At 47.8% G+C, this 15,570-nt stretch overlaps 6 protein-coding genes across 6 annotated transcripts; 3 read left to right on the top strand and 3 right to left on the bottom strand.

Moving 5' to 3' along the window:
* Window positions 1-59: 59 nt before the first annotated feature.
* On the bottom strand, window positions 60-759 carry BABINDRAFT_160048 (uncharacterized protein). Its single transcript, XM_019128024.1, has one exon. It carries the CDS (start codon window positions 734-736, stop codon window positions 104-106), a length of 633 nt encoding a protein of 210 aa, XP_018987138.1. The 5' UTR covers window positions 737-759; the 3' UTR covers window positions 60-103.
* A 2,097-nt stretch (window positions 760-2,856) lies between these two features.
* Window positions 2,857-4,545, top strand: BABINDRAFT_170449 (uncharacterized protein; the record flags this gene model as incomplete). The annotated part of the gene is made up of 1 exon (XM_019130744.1): window positions 2,857-4,545. One exon carries the CDS (start codon window positions 2,857-2,859, stop codon window positions 4,543-4,545), a length of 1,689 nt encoding a protein of 562 aa, XP_018987137.1.
* Window positions 4,546-4,772: 227 nt separating this feature from the next.
* On the bottom strand, window positions 4,773-6,487 carry BABINDRAFT_160046 (uncharacterized protein; the record flags this gene model as incomplete). The annotated part of the gene is made up of 1 exon (XM_019128023.1): window positions 4,773-6,487. Exon 1 carries the CDS (start codon window positions 6,252-6,254, stop codon window positions 4,776-4,778), a length of 1,479 nt encoding a protein of 492 aa, XP_018987136.1. The 5' UTR covers window positions 6,255-6,487.
* Window positions 6,488-7,886: 1,399 nt separating this feature from the next.
* BABINDRAFT_32450 (MmgE/PrpD family protein) lies at window positions 7,887-9,374 on the top strand (the record flags this gene model as incomplete). The annotated part of the gene is made up of 1 exon (XM_019131593.1): window positions 7,887-9,374. The coding sequence occupies one exon, from the start codon at window positions 7,887-7,889 to the stop codon at window positions 9,372-9,374; it is 1,488 nt and encodes a 495-aa protein (XP_018987135.1).
* A 194-nt stretch (window positions 9,375-9,568) lies between these two features.
* BABINDRAFT_165327 (F-box protein) lies at window positions 9,569-11,779 on the bottom strand (the record flags this gene model as incomplete). The annotated part of the gene is made up of 1 exon (XM_019130322.1): window positions 9,569-11,779. The coding sequence occupies one exon, from the start codon at window positions 11,777-11,779 to the stop codon at window positions 9,569-9,571; it is 2,211 nt and encodes a 736-aa protein (XP_018987134.1).
* A 1,240-nt stretch (window positions 11,780-13,019) lies between these two features.
* On the top strand, window positions 13,020-14,728 carry BABINDRAFT_32326 (uncharacterized protein; the record flags this gene model as incomplete). The annotated part of the gene is made up of 2 exons (XM_019131584.1): window positions 13,020-13,060; window positions 13,108-14,728. 2 exons carry the CDS (start codon window positions 13,020-13,022, stop codon window positions 14,726-14,728), a joined length of 1,662 nt encoding a protein of 553 aa, XP_018987133.1.
* Window positions 14,729-15,570: the final 842 nt, after the last annotated feature.

The raw sequence follows: 15,570 nt of genomic DNA, 5'->3' as shown, positions 1-15,570 counted from the left end.
ATTCCAGTAAGGATCAGAGGCGCCTTGGTTGACCTCTGGCTACTTCTCACGTCCTTGCCCGATATATTGAGTTATACAAAATTTAAATACGATCGCGGAATTGCTACACCTTTGGGGTGGAGCTCACGGGGAAGGCACGGCCTTTTCCCATAGCGTTGACCCCAAGACCAGCAGAAGCCAACTCCTTTGCGTAGACCTGCTCAAAGTTTTTTCTGATGATAACAAGCTTCTTGAATGCCTTTTCAATTTCGTTATAGCTCTGCATCTCCACACCAATCAAGTCCAACCCTTTCTCCTCGTCTTCTAACGTCAACTCCGGTTTGGTGAAGAATTCGTTCGCGATGGTAAGAATGTTGTTGTAGGACTTGATGTACCGGTACTCTGTCAATGCGTGGTCCACGAGCATTTTGTGATACTTTATTTTTATCTGTTTGAGCGACAGTTTTTTGTTTGACAGTCTGGCGTTTGCTCCAATCGCTCCCAACGAGTAGAAGCTGGATGCCAGCGACAGCGTGCATGGGGCAGAGTGCATGGGAAGAGACATGGGAGCAGGAGACATCGAGCGTGGAACACTCAAGTCCTCTCGGGAGTTGTTATTGGATGTCAACTCGCACAACGAGTCGTACTTGGACTTGGCATCCTGGTAGATTTGATAGAACTTTTCCACGTTGGGTGACGACAAATTGTCAATCTTGGCAACTGAAAGTTTGGGAGTAACCATATACAAAGGGACCATGGCGAATACTGAGGGACAAATGCGAAAGGCTACCTGGTTTTGAATAGACTTAGTAAAAATAAACGGACTTATAATCCGAAACAGGCGGTTGAGGTTTTATATATATATTTAAAATCACGCCAGGGCAAACGCGGCTTTATTTATCTTGTGCAAATATTTATGCACCTTTGATCTCGTTGGGAGTCTAGATTGGGAGTGCGTATCGTATCGCCTGGGTTGGGCAATCAATTAAACTTTGAGGAAAATGGTACAGGCCTAGCGTCTCTGAAGGGTTGTGCAGCTGTAGGCTGAGCAACGAGCATGCTGTGGGATCCCAGTACTCTACCAAGGCTAAGCTTACGTGCGTCTTCTTGCCGTTCTTTATTGCTCCAATGAGCACAATTTCATACCCTCTATTCCCTCAAGCTGCATTTTACTGGTGAAGTTCCAGTCAAGCGGTAAGGGAAAGTATAAATTGTGATGACGTAGTGTCATGCAGCTGTGCATATACCTTTTGGCTGGACAACTTGCACTCCGCGAGATAACTGCACCTAGGCCTGAGAAAAGTTGCGTTTTAGACTTTTCCCTGTTACATGTGCGTTGAATAATTGCGGCCTAATCTCATATTCCTGTAGTTTCCGGCTCCTAGCTCCCTGCTATTGGTCTTACCAAGTGTGCCCTCTCGGGGTGGCCTAAATAGTTTGTCGTCATACGAACCAGCAGACTGGTTATGCACTGTTAAACCATATACATGGTTTTCCGCTGGATGCTATAGTGAGTATGACCTCGGGCACTAGCACGGTGGGGAGAAGCGTGTAATGCATCAGATACGCCAAAATGGTTAACCACTTGAGAAAAGCCAACTGCAGTGCCAGGCCCGGTAATCGGAACCCCCCCGTTCGTGTAGCCGACGCAAGGTATTATTTCTAGAGAACCAGACCGAGTGGAGGCATGAATACGATGTACTGGTGATGGGTGCTGGTTCGTAAAATTAACTCAGCCATATAGAGGTATGAACAATGTTGGGTGTACCAAAAACACCTCAAGATCCTGTCTTCGATTAGCCTCCATGCAAATTGCGCAATAGCAACAGTTTTGCCTGCAGCTGCGCAACAGAAATTCTTTAAAGAGCGCTGGTTAGATTCTGAGCCGCGGATGCACCTTAATCTACGTATATGCAAGGTATTATTGCTCACATAAACCTCGAGCCAGGTCTGGCTATCCACTTGAACATGAAATTTCATAACCAGAAACTCATGAGATTATGAATTTCCGGGTTACCTGCGTAGCTATTGCTAGTCAACTATCGGAGATAAATCACTGGACACGTTTACAGGATCGTGATGAGCTAACACGGGCTATATATACTAGTACAACTGGATTAAATATATGATTAGATTATCGTTGCACGTCGCTTCCTTGTTTCACTATAAACCTTCTCTATGGCTATGTATTCACCAAAAATATGAGTAATACTTCGACCAAGAACTTTGCCCACTCGAACTTTTATCAATTTTATTAGATAGCCAAGCCTTTATCAGTTTAATGGGAAAAAAAAGGATTCTGGGTCCAGACACCAGAACTGACCTTATATGCTCAAGCCAACAAGAATAGGCCCACCTTTACCAAATTGGTAATATTCAACATACCCCTTGGCGGTTTGCCCTACTAGTCCTTACAGTTTATTCCAGTGGATCAACGCTCAGATCTTGCAGTAATATCAATGCCATGAGTGTATAGTATTTAAGCATCACTGGCAATCAGCTCCACCACCAACCAAGCCCTCTTTGTCCTGCCCTTTCTCGTGTGCTTCCCCCCGTGGCTTTTCCCCCGCGGCTTTCCGGCTTTTCAGCTCCGACCACCTGCATCTACCATTTTGTTTTTCGATCTCGGACCGAACTTTCACATAGTGACGCACAGACACTCAACCGTAACCCCACTTTTGCACAGACGGTATAGTGGAGCGAGTAGCCCACGACCGTATTTAGCCCCGCAGGCATTCTGACGCGTTCATCCCCTCAAGACTCATCGCGCATCGTTCCGAGCTCGGCTTACCCCACGAAATCCTCGTAACCACAAACCAGATATATAAACATTCTTTTGCGCTTCTCTCCACCTTACCCACACCTGCCACCATCACCATGCTTCCCAACAGTGTCAGGTTGACGACCGTCCCGCAGATAACCAGAACATTGACCCAGTTATCCACCTACCCGTACCCGTCGCGCACGGAAGAAGCGCAATACCTCAAAGATGAGGTCGCCCGCATCGAGGAGTGGTGGCGCTCGCCACGCTTCAAGGGCATCAAGCGCCCGTACACGGCGCAGCAGGTTGCGCTCCATCGCGGTTCGTTGACACAGCTGTACGCGTCGTCCACCCAAGCTGACAAGTTGTTCAACTTGCTTGAGGAAAATTTCCAGAAACGCACACCCGTGCACACCATCGGATCCATTGACCCTGTCCAAATGTCGCAATCCGCTAGAAACCAGGAAGTGGTTTATGTCTCTGGCTGGGCGTGCTCGTCGGTATTGACCACCACGAACGAGGTCTCCCCGGACTTTGGCGACTATCCGTACGACACTGTACCGAACCAGGTCGAGCGCTTGTTCAAGGCGCAGCAGTTGCACGATAAGAAATCGTTCCACGAGTTCCACTCAAAGTCTCCAGAGGAGCAGGCGAAGCTGCCAGATAGAGTCGACTACCTTAAGCCGATCATCGCGGACGCAGACACGGGTCACGGCGGCTTGGGTGCAGTCATGAAGCTCGCTAAGCTCTTTGCGGAGCGGGGGGCTGCTGCAATCCACTTGGAAGATCAGTTGCACGGCGGAAAGAAATGTGGGCACCTTGCGGGGAAGGTCATCGTACCAACATCCACCCACATCTCGCGCTTGGTAGCCACCAGAATGCAGTGGGATCTCATGGGCTGCAACAACTTGGTTATTGCGCGCACGGATTCCGAGTCGGGTAACTTGTTGAGCTCAACCGTTGACCCTAGAGACCACGAGTTCATCTTGGGGGTCAGCAAGCCGAACGTCAAGCCGTTATCGGAGATTTTGTTGGAGGCGGAGATGCGCGGCGCCTCCAGCGGCGAGATCAATCATATAGAGGCTTCCTGGTTGGAGCAGAACCCATTGGTCACCTTTAACCAGGCCGTGGAGGCAAAGTTAGCCGAACTCGGCTTGAGCAAGCTCTACCCCCTGTATTTGGCCGAGGCCCAGGACAAGTCTGTGTACGAATGCAGAGACATTCTTACCAAGGTTTCGGGCGGGAAGGTGGCCGTCGACTTCAACTGGGAAGCCCCAAAGACGAAGGAGGGATACTACATGGTGCAACCGGGCATCGACGTCGCGGTGAAGCGTGCTTTAGCGTTTGCGCCGTACGCGGATTTGGTGTGGTTGGAGACCAAGACCCCTGATGTGGCCTACGCCGCTGCGTTTGCCAAGCGCATTCACGACGTATACCCAGAGAAGAAGCTTGTGTACAATTTGTCACCATCCTTCAACTGGTCGGCCCATGGGTTTACCGAGGAGAAGTTGACCTCGTTTATTTGGGATTTGGCCAAGAGCGGGTTTGTACTCCAGTTGGTGTCGCTCGCGGGCTTGCACTCCAATGCGCTCACCTCCCACCAGTTGTCCACCGCTTTCAAGACCCAAGGCATGAAGGCCTACGTCGACCTTGTCCAGACTCCAGAGAAGGCCTCTGGTTGCGATGTCTTAACCCACCAGAAGTGGTCAGGCGCCAACTACATGGACAGCTTGCAGGCCTGTGTTCAGAGCGGTTCCTCCCAGACCAGCTCCACCGGCAAGGATTCCACCGAAAACCAGTTCTAGATAAGCAGAATGTTTTATATACTTGAAATTTATAATACTTAAATCGCAGCGGCTGATGTGCACGTCCTTGAGGTTGACTCTTTAAAGTTAGGGTGTTAAGACAGTCGGCATTATTACTAGTGTTTCATTTACGAGTTTAATTCGAAAGAATCTATTAATGTGCGCAAGTGCATGAGATCATGCGGATATCGAGAAATAAAAGTTTTGGAGAAAGGTCCCGCCCGTACTCCCTATGCCATTAAGCCGGCCAAGTCAACAGACTTTGGTCTTTCAATCGGAAGACCCAAGATTCTGTCCCATACCAACTGGTTCAACGGACCCAACGCCCTGGAGGCGCCGAAGATAACGGTGAAGAACAAGGTCTCCTTGACACCGTAGTGATAGAAAAGAACCCCACTGCCGGAGTCAACGTTCGGGAATGGATTCTTGGTCTTTCCGTGCTCGGTCAATACCCCCGGCGCGACCTGAGATAACTTGTGGACCAACTGGAAAAGCGGGTCCTCGGCGATGGACTCTCTGGCGAGACCGAATTTCAACATGGCGGTGAATCTTGGATCTGGCTTACGCAAAACAGCGTGCCCATAGCCTGGGATGACTCTGCCGCTGTTCAAGATAGACCACAAGTACTCCTGGATCTTGGAGCTCTTGAACTCGGTGGCCTTTGGCGAGCCAAGGGATTCGTACATGGTGGTGACGAAACGGACCACCTCCTGCGCCGCCAAGCCGTGCAATGGGCCAGCAAGACCCTGGATACCGGCCGAATACGACAAGTATGGGTCGGAAAGGGCGGAACCAACCAAGTGGGTGGCGTGGGCAGACACGTTACCGCCTTCGTGGTCACCGTGGAGCGCGCAGTAGAGTCTGATCAAGTTGACAAAGTCCTTGGAGCGGTCATTCGACATGCCGTTGATGTTGACGGAGTCGGCGGAGTTGTTCAAGCCAAGCAAAGAAGCCATGTTGTACGACCAGTCACGGTCCTTGTTGATGGCACCCAAGAACTCGCCCTTACCGACCTTACCGGCGTGGTAGGTGTTCTGGTAGATTTTCCCGACCAAAGCTGGCAACTTGGCGATCAAGTTGATGGAATCGTCGAAGGTGTACTGCCAGTACTCGGACTTTGGAATACCTCTTTGGTAGGCCTTGGCAAAGGTGGATTCATGGTTCAAGGCGGTGATGGCGATGGACAACTGCGACATTGGATGCAAGGTTGCTGGCAAGTTGTCCAAAATCTGCAAGATGTATGGCGGTAAGTCACCCTTTTCGGCCAACTCCACACTGAAGTTGTCGATCTGCTCCTGGGTTGGCTTTTCGCCGGTGAGCAAGTACCAGAACATGGATTCCGGCAAGAATTCTGACAATCCGGCATCCTTGCCTGAAAGCTCGTGCTTGGACTTTGGCAAAAACTCCTGAGTCTCAGCAATGGTGTGGTTGTGGAATCTGATCCCCTCATTGGCGTCCAATACCGAAGACTGCCAGTACAAGGACTTGTTACCCCTCATACCGCCGATGACGGAACCGACGGTGATATCCCCAAGCTTTTTGTCGCTGAGTTCCTTCTTGACCTTCAAGAAGGCCTCCTTGCGCGCTGGGATTACCGACTCCAAGGTGGCCTTCAAGTCGGGAGAGGAGGAGTAGGCTTTGACGAAGCTGGCAGACTTGCGCATAAGCGACTGCTTTGTGAGAGTGGATAATCTAGATGTCGAGAGCATGTTAATGTGGTGATGTGACGAAAAGGGGGTCGGAAGCGAAAAGAGATCCAATTGGGTTTATATATCGCAGGAGGGGATATTGCCGCTTGAGACGAGTCTCGAAGCTACAGAAAGCCAATTTAGGCCATATAGTGACGAAGAGTGTGGGAGGGGTAGTGTAGAGCCTCCATAACCGCTGGTATACGAGTCACTCGCCCCGCCTACTGCCATGTTACGGCTAGCACCTTACGGCTCTGGAACTAACTAGGAAACTTGCTTCCTGCACTGCGCGTAGGGGAAGGTCACAAACTCTAATTCGTATGCAGTTTTCTGCGAGGAGGGAATGGAATTTAGGAATGACCAAGTAAGGTTCCTAGTTGATTTTCACCCACCGTAAAAAGCACATGTAACGGCAGTATCTCTATCTCCGCTATTTGTTGTTCGATTGGCAATAGTATTGGTTGGTACTATGACTCGTTCGGAGGATTGGGGTAGGAAGCGCGGGGGACGTGCAGCTGCGTGCACGCAGGACCTCTGAAGGTCAGGTGGATTTTGACAGAAGTATACCCCGCCAGATTCGCCCCTCCATCATTCTATGAGTTGGTGTGCTTATGCTTACAATAATAAAAAAGATTTCGCACCCACGCAGTCCATACCCCGCTTTCATACCGGTGCCCCAATCTTGTACTTTAAATTCGTTTCCGATATTGGGGTACTTATAATATAAATCCCTGAAGTTATGGTTCAAAGTTAGGTGAGATCTACCGAATAGGTACACCGAGATTGAGCTAAACCGAGGTTGAGTAGAAGTCTGATTAGGTGAGACCAGGGCTGTACGTAAATCGGAGCATACTCTGGTATAAAACCTTTGCTCAACTTCTAGCAAAACGTTCAATATTCGTGCCTCATTAAAAACCTTGTGACCCTACACTGTCTTAATCTCTCCTTTGTATATCTTGCTATGTAGTTTCTCGTCGCACTGGTTGGGATTTTGTGTATGGATCTCGGCGATCGGATGAGGCTGTTTCGGACGACAGCCGGTCCTCGGAAATCAGCACCCCGCTTTTCCGGGGGTGGCAACAAGTGGATACCAGACTTTCTACAGTGATGATTACTCTCAGAGTACTGCCTAAACGTAAATCAATACAAAGGGTGCACGTTGGAAATAAAACGATAAAGTTGACTTCTTTACAGATGGGGGGAGTAACTCGGTGATTGATGCACGTGAACCCATGCACGGATTTCGTGGCCGAGCTCGGAGAGCTGTTACCCCACACATGCCCCTCTGGCACATGACACTTACGGTAGAAAAAGTATGATACAGGATCCCACAACTAACCGACTAGTGACCACGCTAAATAATTTCCCACTTTAGGCCACAAGTGCTTCGGGTAACATCACTGTAGGCTCGGCCTTGCAGTATTAAAGTTCCAGAGTATGTACACGCCGTAATGTTGACTTACTCCTCTCTCCCTGACCATCTCCGATCCTCTCCGATCTTCTCTCCCTGGGCTATAAAAACGATTCGCTCCCCGATTAGTTTTTCATTTTTCACGCTCCTCTTTCCACTATAAATACCCCTGCAGCCCCGCACATCCCACCATGTTGAAGAAAATCTCCACTCAAAGCTCTCAAACCCTCAAGAGAACCTTCATGTCTTCCACCACTGCCCACTCTGGCGCTGCTGCCATCATGAATGACAACGCTCGTCCTGAATCTGACGCCGTGTTGAAGTCCATCGCTTCCTACATCCACAACTACAAGGTGGACTCCACCCTTGCCAAGGATACAGCCCGTTTGTGTTTCTTGGACACTTTGGGCTGCGGGATTGCCGCCTTGAAGTACCCAAACTGTACCGCCTTGATCCAGCCGGTTGTCCCGGGCACCAAGGTTCCTAACGCTACTAGAGTCTTTGGTACCGATATCGAACACGACCCTATCAGAGGTGCCTTTGCCATTGGTACCATTATCAGATGGTTGGACTACAACGACTGTTGGTTGGCGGCCGAATGGGGCCACCCGTCCGATAACTTGGGTGGTATCCTCGCTGTGGCCGACCACTTGACCCGCTTGCACAAGTCCACCAACGGTGCCGACGGCCAGAAGTTTACCGTTGGCGAGGTTTTGGAGTATATGATCAAGGCCCACGAAATCCAGGGGATTTTGGCGTTGGAAAACTCCTACAACAAGGTCGGTCTTGACCACGTCTTGTTGGTCAAGGTTGCCACCACCGCCGTTGTTTCCCAGATGTTGGGGCTTTCCGAGCAGCAGACCATCGATGCCTTGTCCCACGCCTTTATCGATGGATCCTCTTTGAGAACCTACAGACACGCGCCAAACACCATGTCGCGCAAGTCCTGGGCCGCTGGTGACGCCTGTTACCGTGCCGTTAACTTGGTCTACCACGTTAAGAACGGTGAAACCGGTATGCCATCCGCCTTGACTGCCAAGACCTGGGGTTTCTATGACGTCTTGTTCAAGGGTAAGCCCTTCGAATTGAACCAGGACTTTGGTGCCTACGTCATGGAGAACGTCTTGTTCAAGATCTCGTACCCAGCCGAGTTCCACGCCCAGTCTGCTGTCGAGTGTGCCTTGAAGGTTCACGAGAAGTTGGCCAAGGCTGGCAAGTCCTTCAAGGATATCAAGAAGGTCACTATCTCCACCCAGGATGCCGGTATGCGAATCATCGACAAGAAGGGCCCATTGCACAACTACGCCGACCGCGACCACTGTATCCAATATATGGTGGCCATTCCATTGATCCACGGTCGTTTGACCGCTGATGACTACTCCGACGCCATTGCCTCTAACCCAGAGATCGATGCCTTGAGAGAAAAGATGGAGTGCCAGGAAAACAAGGAGTTCACCGCTGACTACTACGCTGCTGACAAGAGATACATCGGCAACTCCTTGGACGTTGAATTAACCAATGGTGAGGTCTTCAGCGAGTCTATTGACTACCCAGTTGGGCACAGAAAGAGAAGAGAGGAGGGCAAGCCATTGATTTACAAGAAGTTCGAGGCCAACTTGAACCAGCACTTTGAGCCAGCCCAGGTCAAAAAGATTTTGGAAGCCTCTTATGACAAGAACTTGGACGCCCAGGATGTCTCTTCCTTCATGGACTTGTGGGTCAAGAACTAAATCTAGGTCTGGCATCGGATTTGTCTCTCACCAAAACATAGCTTAATACATATACATATATATTTAAACGTAGATTTCAGCAAAGGACATGTGAGACTAATTGGTTAAAATTCTACCAGGCTAATACCACCGTAATCTTTTATCCGCCATTTTTTTTAAAGTATCCAGCCTTGCTCATCGTAAACCCGTCAAGGCTAATTAGCCTTGACTCCTAATTCCTTCAAGATCACATAGATCTTTTGCATCATCACCAACTCTTCCTTAACATCTTGCTTGACCGAGAAAACCAAATCTAGGAAACTGGAACCCCCTACAAGTGAATCAAGGGATACCGCGCCTTTATCCTGGCTCCCAAGGGTATGTAGATGCTCCACCATCTCATCGGAAAACTCGGGGTCGTAAACCGACACTACTCTCCTCACAGAATCAAACTCGCTGTAAACCACAAGATGAATACCATTGGTGACGATATACAGTAAATTGGGAAACGACAGTGGGTGTTGAAGCACCAGAGTCCATGAATCCCCAATGATGTTAGCTGATAGCAACTCCTCGTGATTGCATCCTAGCTGCAGGGTTCCCCGGGTGAGAATCGAGTCAAGGGTGTTATTTAGGCTCCCACGAGACTTTGCCAACATCTTCATTTCCTGAACAAATATTTTTTCCACAAGGTTCTCTACCGGGTTGGGCTTGATAAATCGCGATGTCAATAAATCACCATTGGTCATGTCAAGGGCAAGATGATCCAACGAGGAGCCTGAGGTTTGGCTCAAGATTTCATTCCCAAAAAGCAACTGCCGACCGAGATTTCCGTTCCACGATATTGTTTTTAATGACTGGGAGTGGTGTTGCACACCCGTCCAAAAATTGGCAAGACTAAACTCGCATCCAATGAGTAGTTGCAAAACAGTGAGTTGGTTTTCCGGTAAGCGTAAGAGAAACAGGTTGAAATTAGGCAAAACGTGCTTGAATTGCCGATTTCTTCGTCTGTCGTGGCTAAAGATCGATACCAGGTCGAGGGAGACGCAACATTCACCTAAAAATAACAAGAACTGATCGATCGAGTTCAAATATTCTGAAGTCTCAACGTCAATAAAATTATTGTGGTTATCCACCAAGAGAAAATCGGCGTCACTCTTCTGATACGTAGAGTCGTAAATGAAGTCAAGTTTGCGGATTCTTGAAAGGCAGGGCGCCGCCAATGCATGAATGACCAGAGTGAGAGCACTAAAGTCCATGTTTCTTGGCGAGTCGGTGAACTTCATCAAAATATGATCCAAACGAATGAAAGTGATCCCTCCTGAGTCAACCATTTGACCGAGAATATCCATGGGGTTACCAATAACTCCAAGATATTTAACCACGCTAAGCTGGGCCCCCCACTTGCAAAAAATCTCCGACATAGGGTACCTCTTTATAGCGTAAAGCTCGATGCGCTTCAAGTTTGGGGGAAGATCGGGTATCGAGTCCCAGTCTGCTCCTATGAGGTGTCCGTCTGAGCTAAATCTCCCGAATGAAAGCATGGCCGATTCGTTGAATGACAAAAACTCTAATCGATTCCATAGGGCTTTTCTGCGAAAATTGACAAAAACTTTATTGTAGTAATGGTCCAACGGAAGCGGCTTGGTATCGCCCTCAAACGGCGCGCTTATGTTGGGAAATCTAATCATGGAATGGGGAAAGTTTCGGTAAATCTTGACAAGAAACGGTGCGGAATAGAACTCGTATTCAATGTGTATAAATTTCACCTTTTGGCTGTGCAAGTGGTAGTTGTTGGCCAACCTTTCAAACCCCTGGGGAGAAATGAGGGTCCAGTTGTACGCCAACCCTTGAAAGAGAATCGGAAGCCCTTGTTTGAGAACTTCCGATCTCGGGTTTAGGATTGAACCATGCACAGTTCTCGAGGCCAGTTTAGATTTTGAAACAGATGCGTATAGAGACTTTAGGCGACTTATCCGGTTATCATAGTCATGGACATGAATGTTCGAGTACAACTTTCCCAAGACCTGGTGGTACAAGGGTTTACAGGTCACACTCAAGTTCAACAAATCCTCCTGGTTCAAGTAGAACAATATATGGGTAAAACAATCGGGAGAAAGGTTGAGGAGCCCAGAATGAGGAGGATGGCCCTCCTTGGTGAGATTCTCGTAATACTTTCCCCTGGTGCTCACCCATTTTTCAAATAGCTTCTCCATCTCCCGAGAGGTTATTGTAATGGTTTCGTTTCGATTCACCGTTTGTCCGTAATCACCCTCATCCCAAATTGTGGACTCATTAGCGTCAGCTATATCGAGGGAGAACTCCTTCTCTTTAAACCGGCCCTTATCGGCATTGAAATAAAAGTAGAGGCATATCACGAAGAAGAGAAGCAGTATGTAGAATAAGTCAATTTCAACCACGATCATCGTAGCATGTGGTTATTGGGGGATGTATGCTAGATGATTGCTACTTGCAGGCTTGAGCTCCTGACAGGTCAATGTCAACTCTGGATTAAAGATAAAGAGTGCTTTTTTTTGGTTATATGATTGAGCAAAGGACAGAGTGTAACTGCTGTTTTGTTATAAAAGCCACCCCTTGGTCTTTACACAGTTGAACTGCCTATTTATAAATATTAAGAAGGTCATTCGACACTAAAGCTTAGTCTAGCTGCCTTGCAACAACCTCCGTCTAACGCTCGAGAAAACAGTGTGGGGTTTATCAACATGCAGGTGCCGAGACTTACCACAGAGCTGAGATTGCTTCAGGTGACGTCACAAGCGGAACGGGAAAAACACAAAGTTATGCCATACAGACTCGATAGAATACGGATATATTCCAGCCTAGCCATCTTAGATTCAGCTGTCTATTTTAAGAGAACAGAACGGTTGAATATTGGCTTCGAATGTTGCACGCCAGACGTTTTTGTGTATTCCTCGCCTCTATTGCCAAGTTGGTAAAGCATCTCACTAGTAATGAGATCGTCAGTCCAAATCTGGCTGAAGACAGTTATTTTTATATTTCTCCCCTTTAAACTAACTCAGCGGATATCCACTAATACGTTACACCAGAACTGGTTGAAAAAAACCGGAAAGATGTAATTGTGGTAGTGAAAATACAGCCTTTAATCACTGAGATTTATCAGGACCGTAGTCAGACCTGCGCCTAATCCCTGCACCGTTCCACCACGTGGCGGAGACACAACCCCAATCGTTTACGTATCCCCAACATGTTGGCTTCAAAATTCCACGTCAGTCTTTGTGGTTATTCTCGGCGTAGAGGAAAGTCTTGGAGCTTGTAGTTGTCAGAAGTAGACGTGCGATCTATGCACTAACTTCGATGTTATCGTTGCACTACACATAGATACTCTACCCAGAAATGACCACGAAAACGGTATACAAACGCTGATTAAAAGTGACGGCATCTTTAGAAAGTTCATGGAGTCTTTAGTTCAGTTTTCCAGCACTGTAGTTTAGCCCATCCCTATTGTTAAGGATTCGAAGGCTATGACGAGGCGAAGATCCACCCCGGGTCGTGCGCAACTAGGACGCGTGCGCTCGATTCAATCTCGAACAGCCAAGAGAAGCTTACAATTCTGACCAGATAAGACATAACTCCCAATGCCAGATTAGGACAAGCATTCTTTAGGTACCACAAAACACCAAGACTATGGGACTAATTGAAGCGGTCTATATAGCAGACTCCGTTGAGTAAGTGCTAAACGAGCTTGCCTCCAAACGCTAACTAACACCTCTAGTACTTTGATATACGAGCATTTGATTAATCCTCAGATTCCCCCGTTTGATGCCATTATCCACAAGAAAACCAAGGTCGAGAAACAATCGTTGGCACAATTTACCAAAGACTCCGATGACTACGACACAGAACAATGCGACCTTGTCCGTCCAGCCATTCCCTTGGACAAAAACTTGGCCTTGTCGCAGCATACGTACAATGGTTTACATTTTTATGTCTTGTGCAGCTCCCAAAGACCGAATTCGGAGGTCGAAAGGGACTGTTTCAACCCCGCCCTTCCGTTTGTGTTTATCACGCGTTTGATCGAAGTGTTTGAGGACTATTTTGGCGCTCCTTTGGTGCAGTCAAAAATTGTCAGCAATTACGACACCTTGACGCTCTTGTTGAACGAAATGATTGAGGATGGCTATCCCTTTGTCACCAACTTCAACAAGCTCCGCGAAGTGGTACCGTTCAAAAATTTCTTGAGCAATCTCTTGGCCCAAACTGCAAACTTCAGTTCGTCGGCCAACAAGTTGATCTCGTCCGCCACTGCGAACTTAACTAATAGCACTCCAAGCTTCCCTTCCGTGCCGTCAGCAGTCCAGAAGGATGCCATTCCGTGGCGCCGGTCGAATGTGAAGCACACCAAAAACGAGTTATTTGTTGACTTGATTGAAACGTTGAATGTGGTATTGACCCCCATCAACACTAGTAAAGTTACCCCTAAACCCCCGGGAATTATCGGAAGCGCTTTCTACTCTTCCTCCGGCTCTGGCTCCAAAAAGCTCGTACCCACGTTGGCCAACATCGATGGTAAGATTAACCTCACCTGTCATCTAACCGGTGTGCCCACCTTGCAGCTACTGCTCAACTTGAACAACTTTGACCTCCCAGCGCCTGCCTTCCACCAATGCATCAACGTAGAGAGGTGGCAGCAGAATCCAGGGTATTTGAGTTTTATACCGCCGGACGGAAAATCCACCATCATGAATTACTCCATCCATCTAGACGAGGCGCCAGTGCCCAAAAAGCTATGGAGTAAGTACACCGGGGTCATGGATATAGACTATCAGACTGGTTTGGGCAAGGATAAGAACGAATTTGAGCTTCGCCTCATCTCGAAGGTCAACGCCTCCTCTAACATGAAGTCAGATTTGAGAGGCGTGCCCAACAAGCTTAACTCCAAGTACGTGGAAAACTTGAAGCTCGAAGTAAACTGCGAGGTGTTCCAGGAAAAGGTTTCCACGATTAAGGGTATAAGAGTGACGCACGGCGACTTTCAGTACAAGGGTAACGGCCGAGCCGAGTGGGTTTTCCATAAGAACCTTTTGGTTGGAGCCACGCCGATTTTGCGAGGCAAAATTGTGTCGAGCGATGGGAGCAACGAGGAGCACTACGACGATAGTGGATCTGAAAGAAACGGGTTTGACATCCGTTCCGTGACTGACTCACTATCCGGTGTATCGGAACCTCTCTCTCCTACCTATATCCGGTTGCAGTATTCCACCATTGGTTCCATCCCCTCTGGGATCAAGGTCGAGTCATTGAAGATTGCGAGCACTCTCGGTGGGGGCGAAGGCATCAAACCATACAAGGGGGTCAAATACATTACCCGCACGGGTGATTTCTTCATTCGCTAACGAAGTCTAAGAGATCAATTCTCACTGAGCATTTAGAGGGCTAGAGTTTGGTAAATAGAAAACGAAGGTATGGTGGTTTCTAGCCCTTCACATGCTGTGCCTTGGTATATTATTCTTTGATCGAGGCACCATATTTCGTCCTCATTTATGAAACACTGTATTTAGTCCTCATTTTCGAAGCACCGTATTTCGTCTTCGTTTCCTCAGCTATGGATCTAGAATATAGACAAATTGGTTAAAACTATGTATATTTAGTAAAGGTGCCATTTAACTAGACTGAAGTCGGAGTCCATTGTCTCCTTACCTCCGATAAGCGGACACCCTGGCATTGTATCCGCCTCAGTATATAAGGCCACCAACTATCCTTCTCACGGAGATATCTTACATAGAAAGTATTCTCTTTTAGCTAGCTAACAGTATCCAATATTATCTACTAGATATACCACAGTATATAGATATCGACCTAACTCATAGAGCAAGACAGCCGATCTACCAACTGAACGGCTGAATGCTGGGCAGCAGAACTCCGAATAACTGTCAGTTGGTAGATAACTTTTCAGATAGCTTTATATCTACTCAATCGTATCACTTCCGTAGCTGATAGTAACGGGTCAAGATCATCGCTCCTTCAGGCGAAAGAACAAATTCTGGTACACGAACGAAAGGTAAAATATTTGTAAATAACTGGACTATAGTTCAGACAATTTTTTTAACTTCAGAGACTCCTTTACAAAATTCGAATTGAAATTTTCAGGATTATAAGTCGGTATTGCAGGTTTGAGCTCAGTCAAATATGGTTAATGCCCTCTGTATTATAAATAGATCCGCTATTTGTATAGATC

The sequence above is a fragment of the Babjeviella inositovora genome, assembly GCF_001661335.1.
Source record: "Babjeviella inositovora NRRL Y-12698 unplaced genomic scaffold BABINscaffold_2, whole genome shotgun sequence".
Taxonomy (NCBI): Eukaryota; Fungi; Ascomycota; class Pichiomycetes; order Serinales; genus Babjeviella; species Babjeviella inositovora.
This window is presented reverse-complemented; position numbering and strand designations above follow the sequence as displayed.

What these genes read in the sequence shown, in the direction of transcription:
- BABINDRAFT_160048 (XM_019128024.1), bottom strand. Translation starts at nt 736, where the DNA reads ATGGTCCCTTTGTATATGGTTACTCCCAAACTTTCAGTTGCCAAGATT.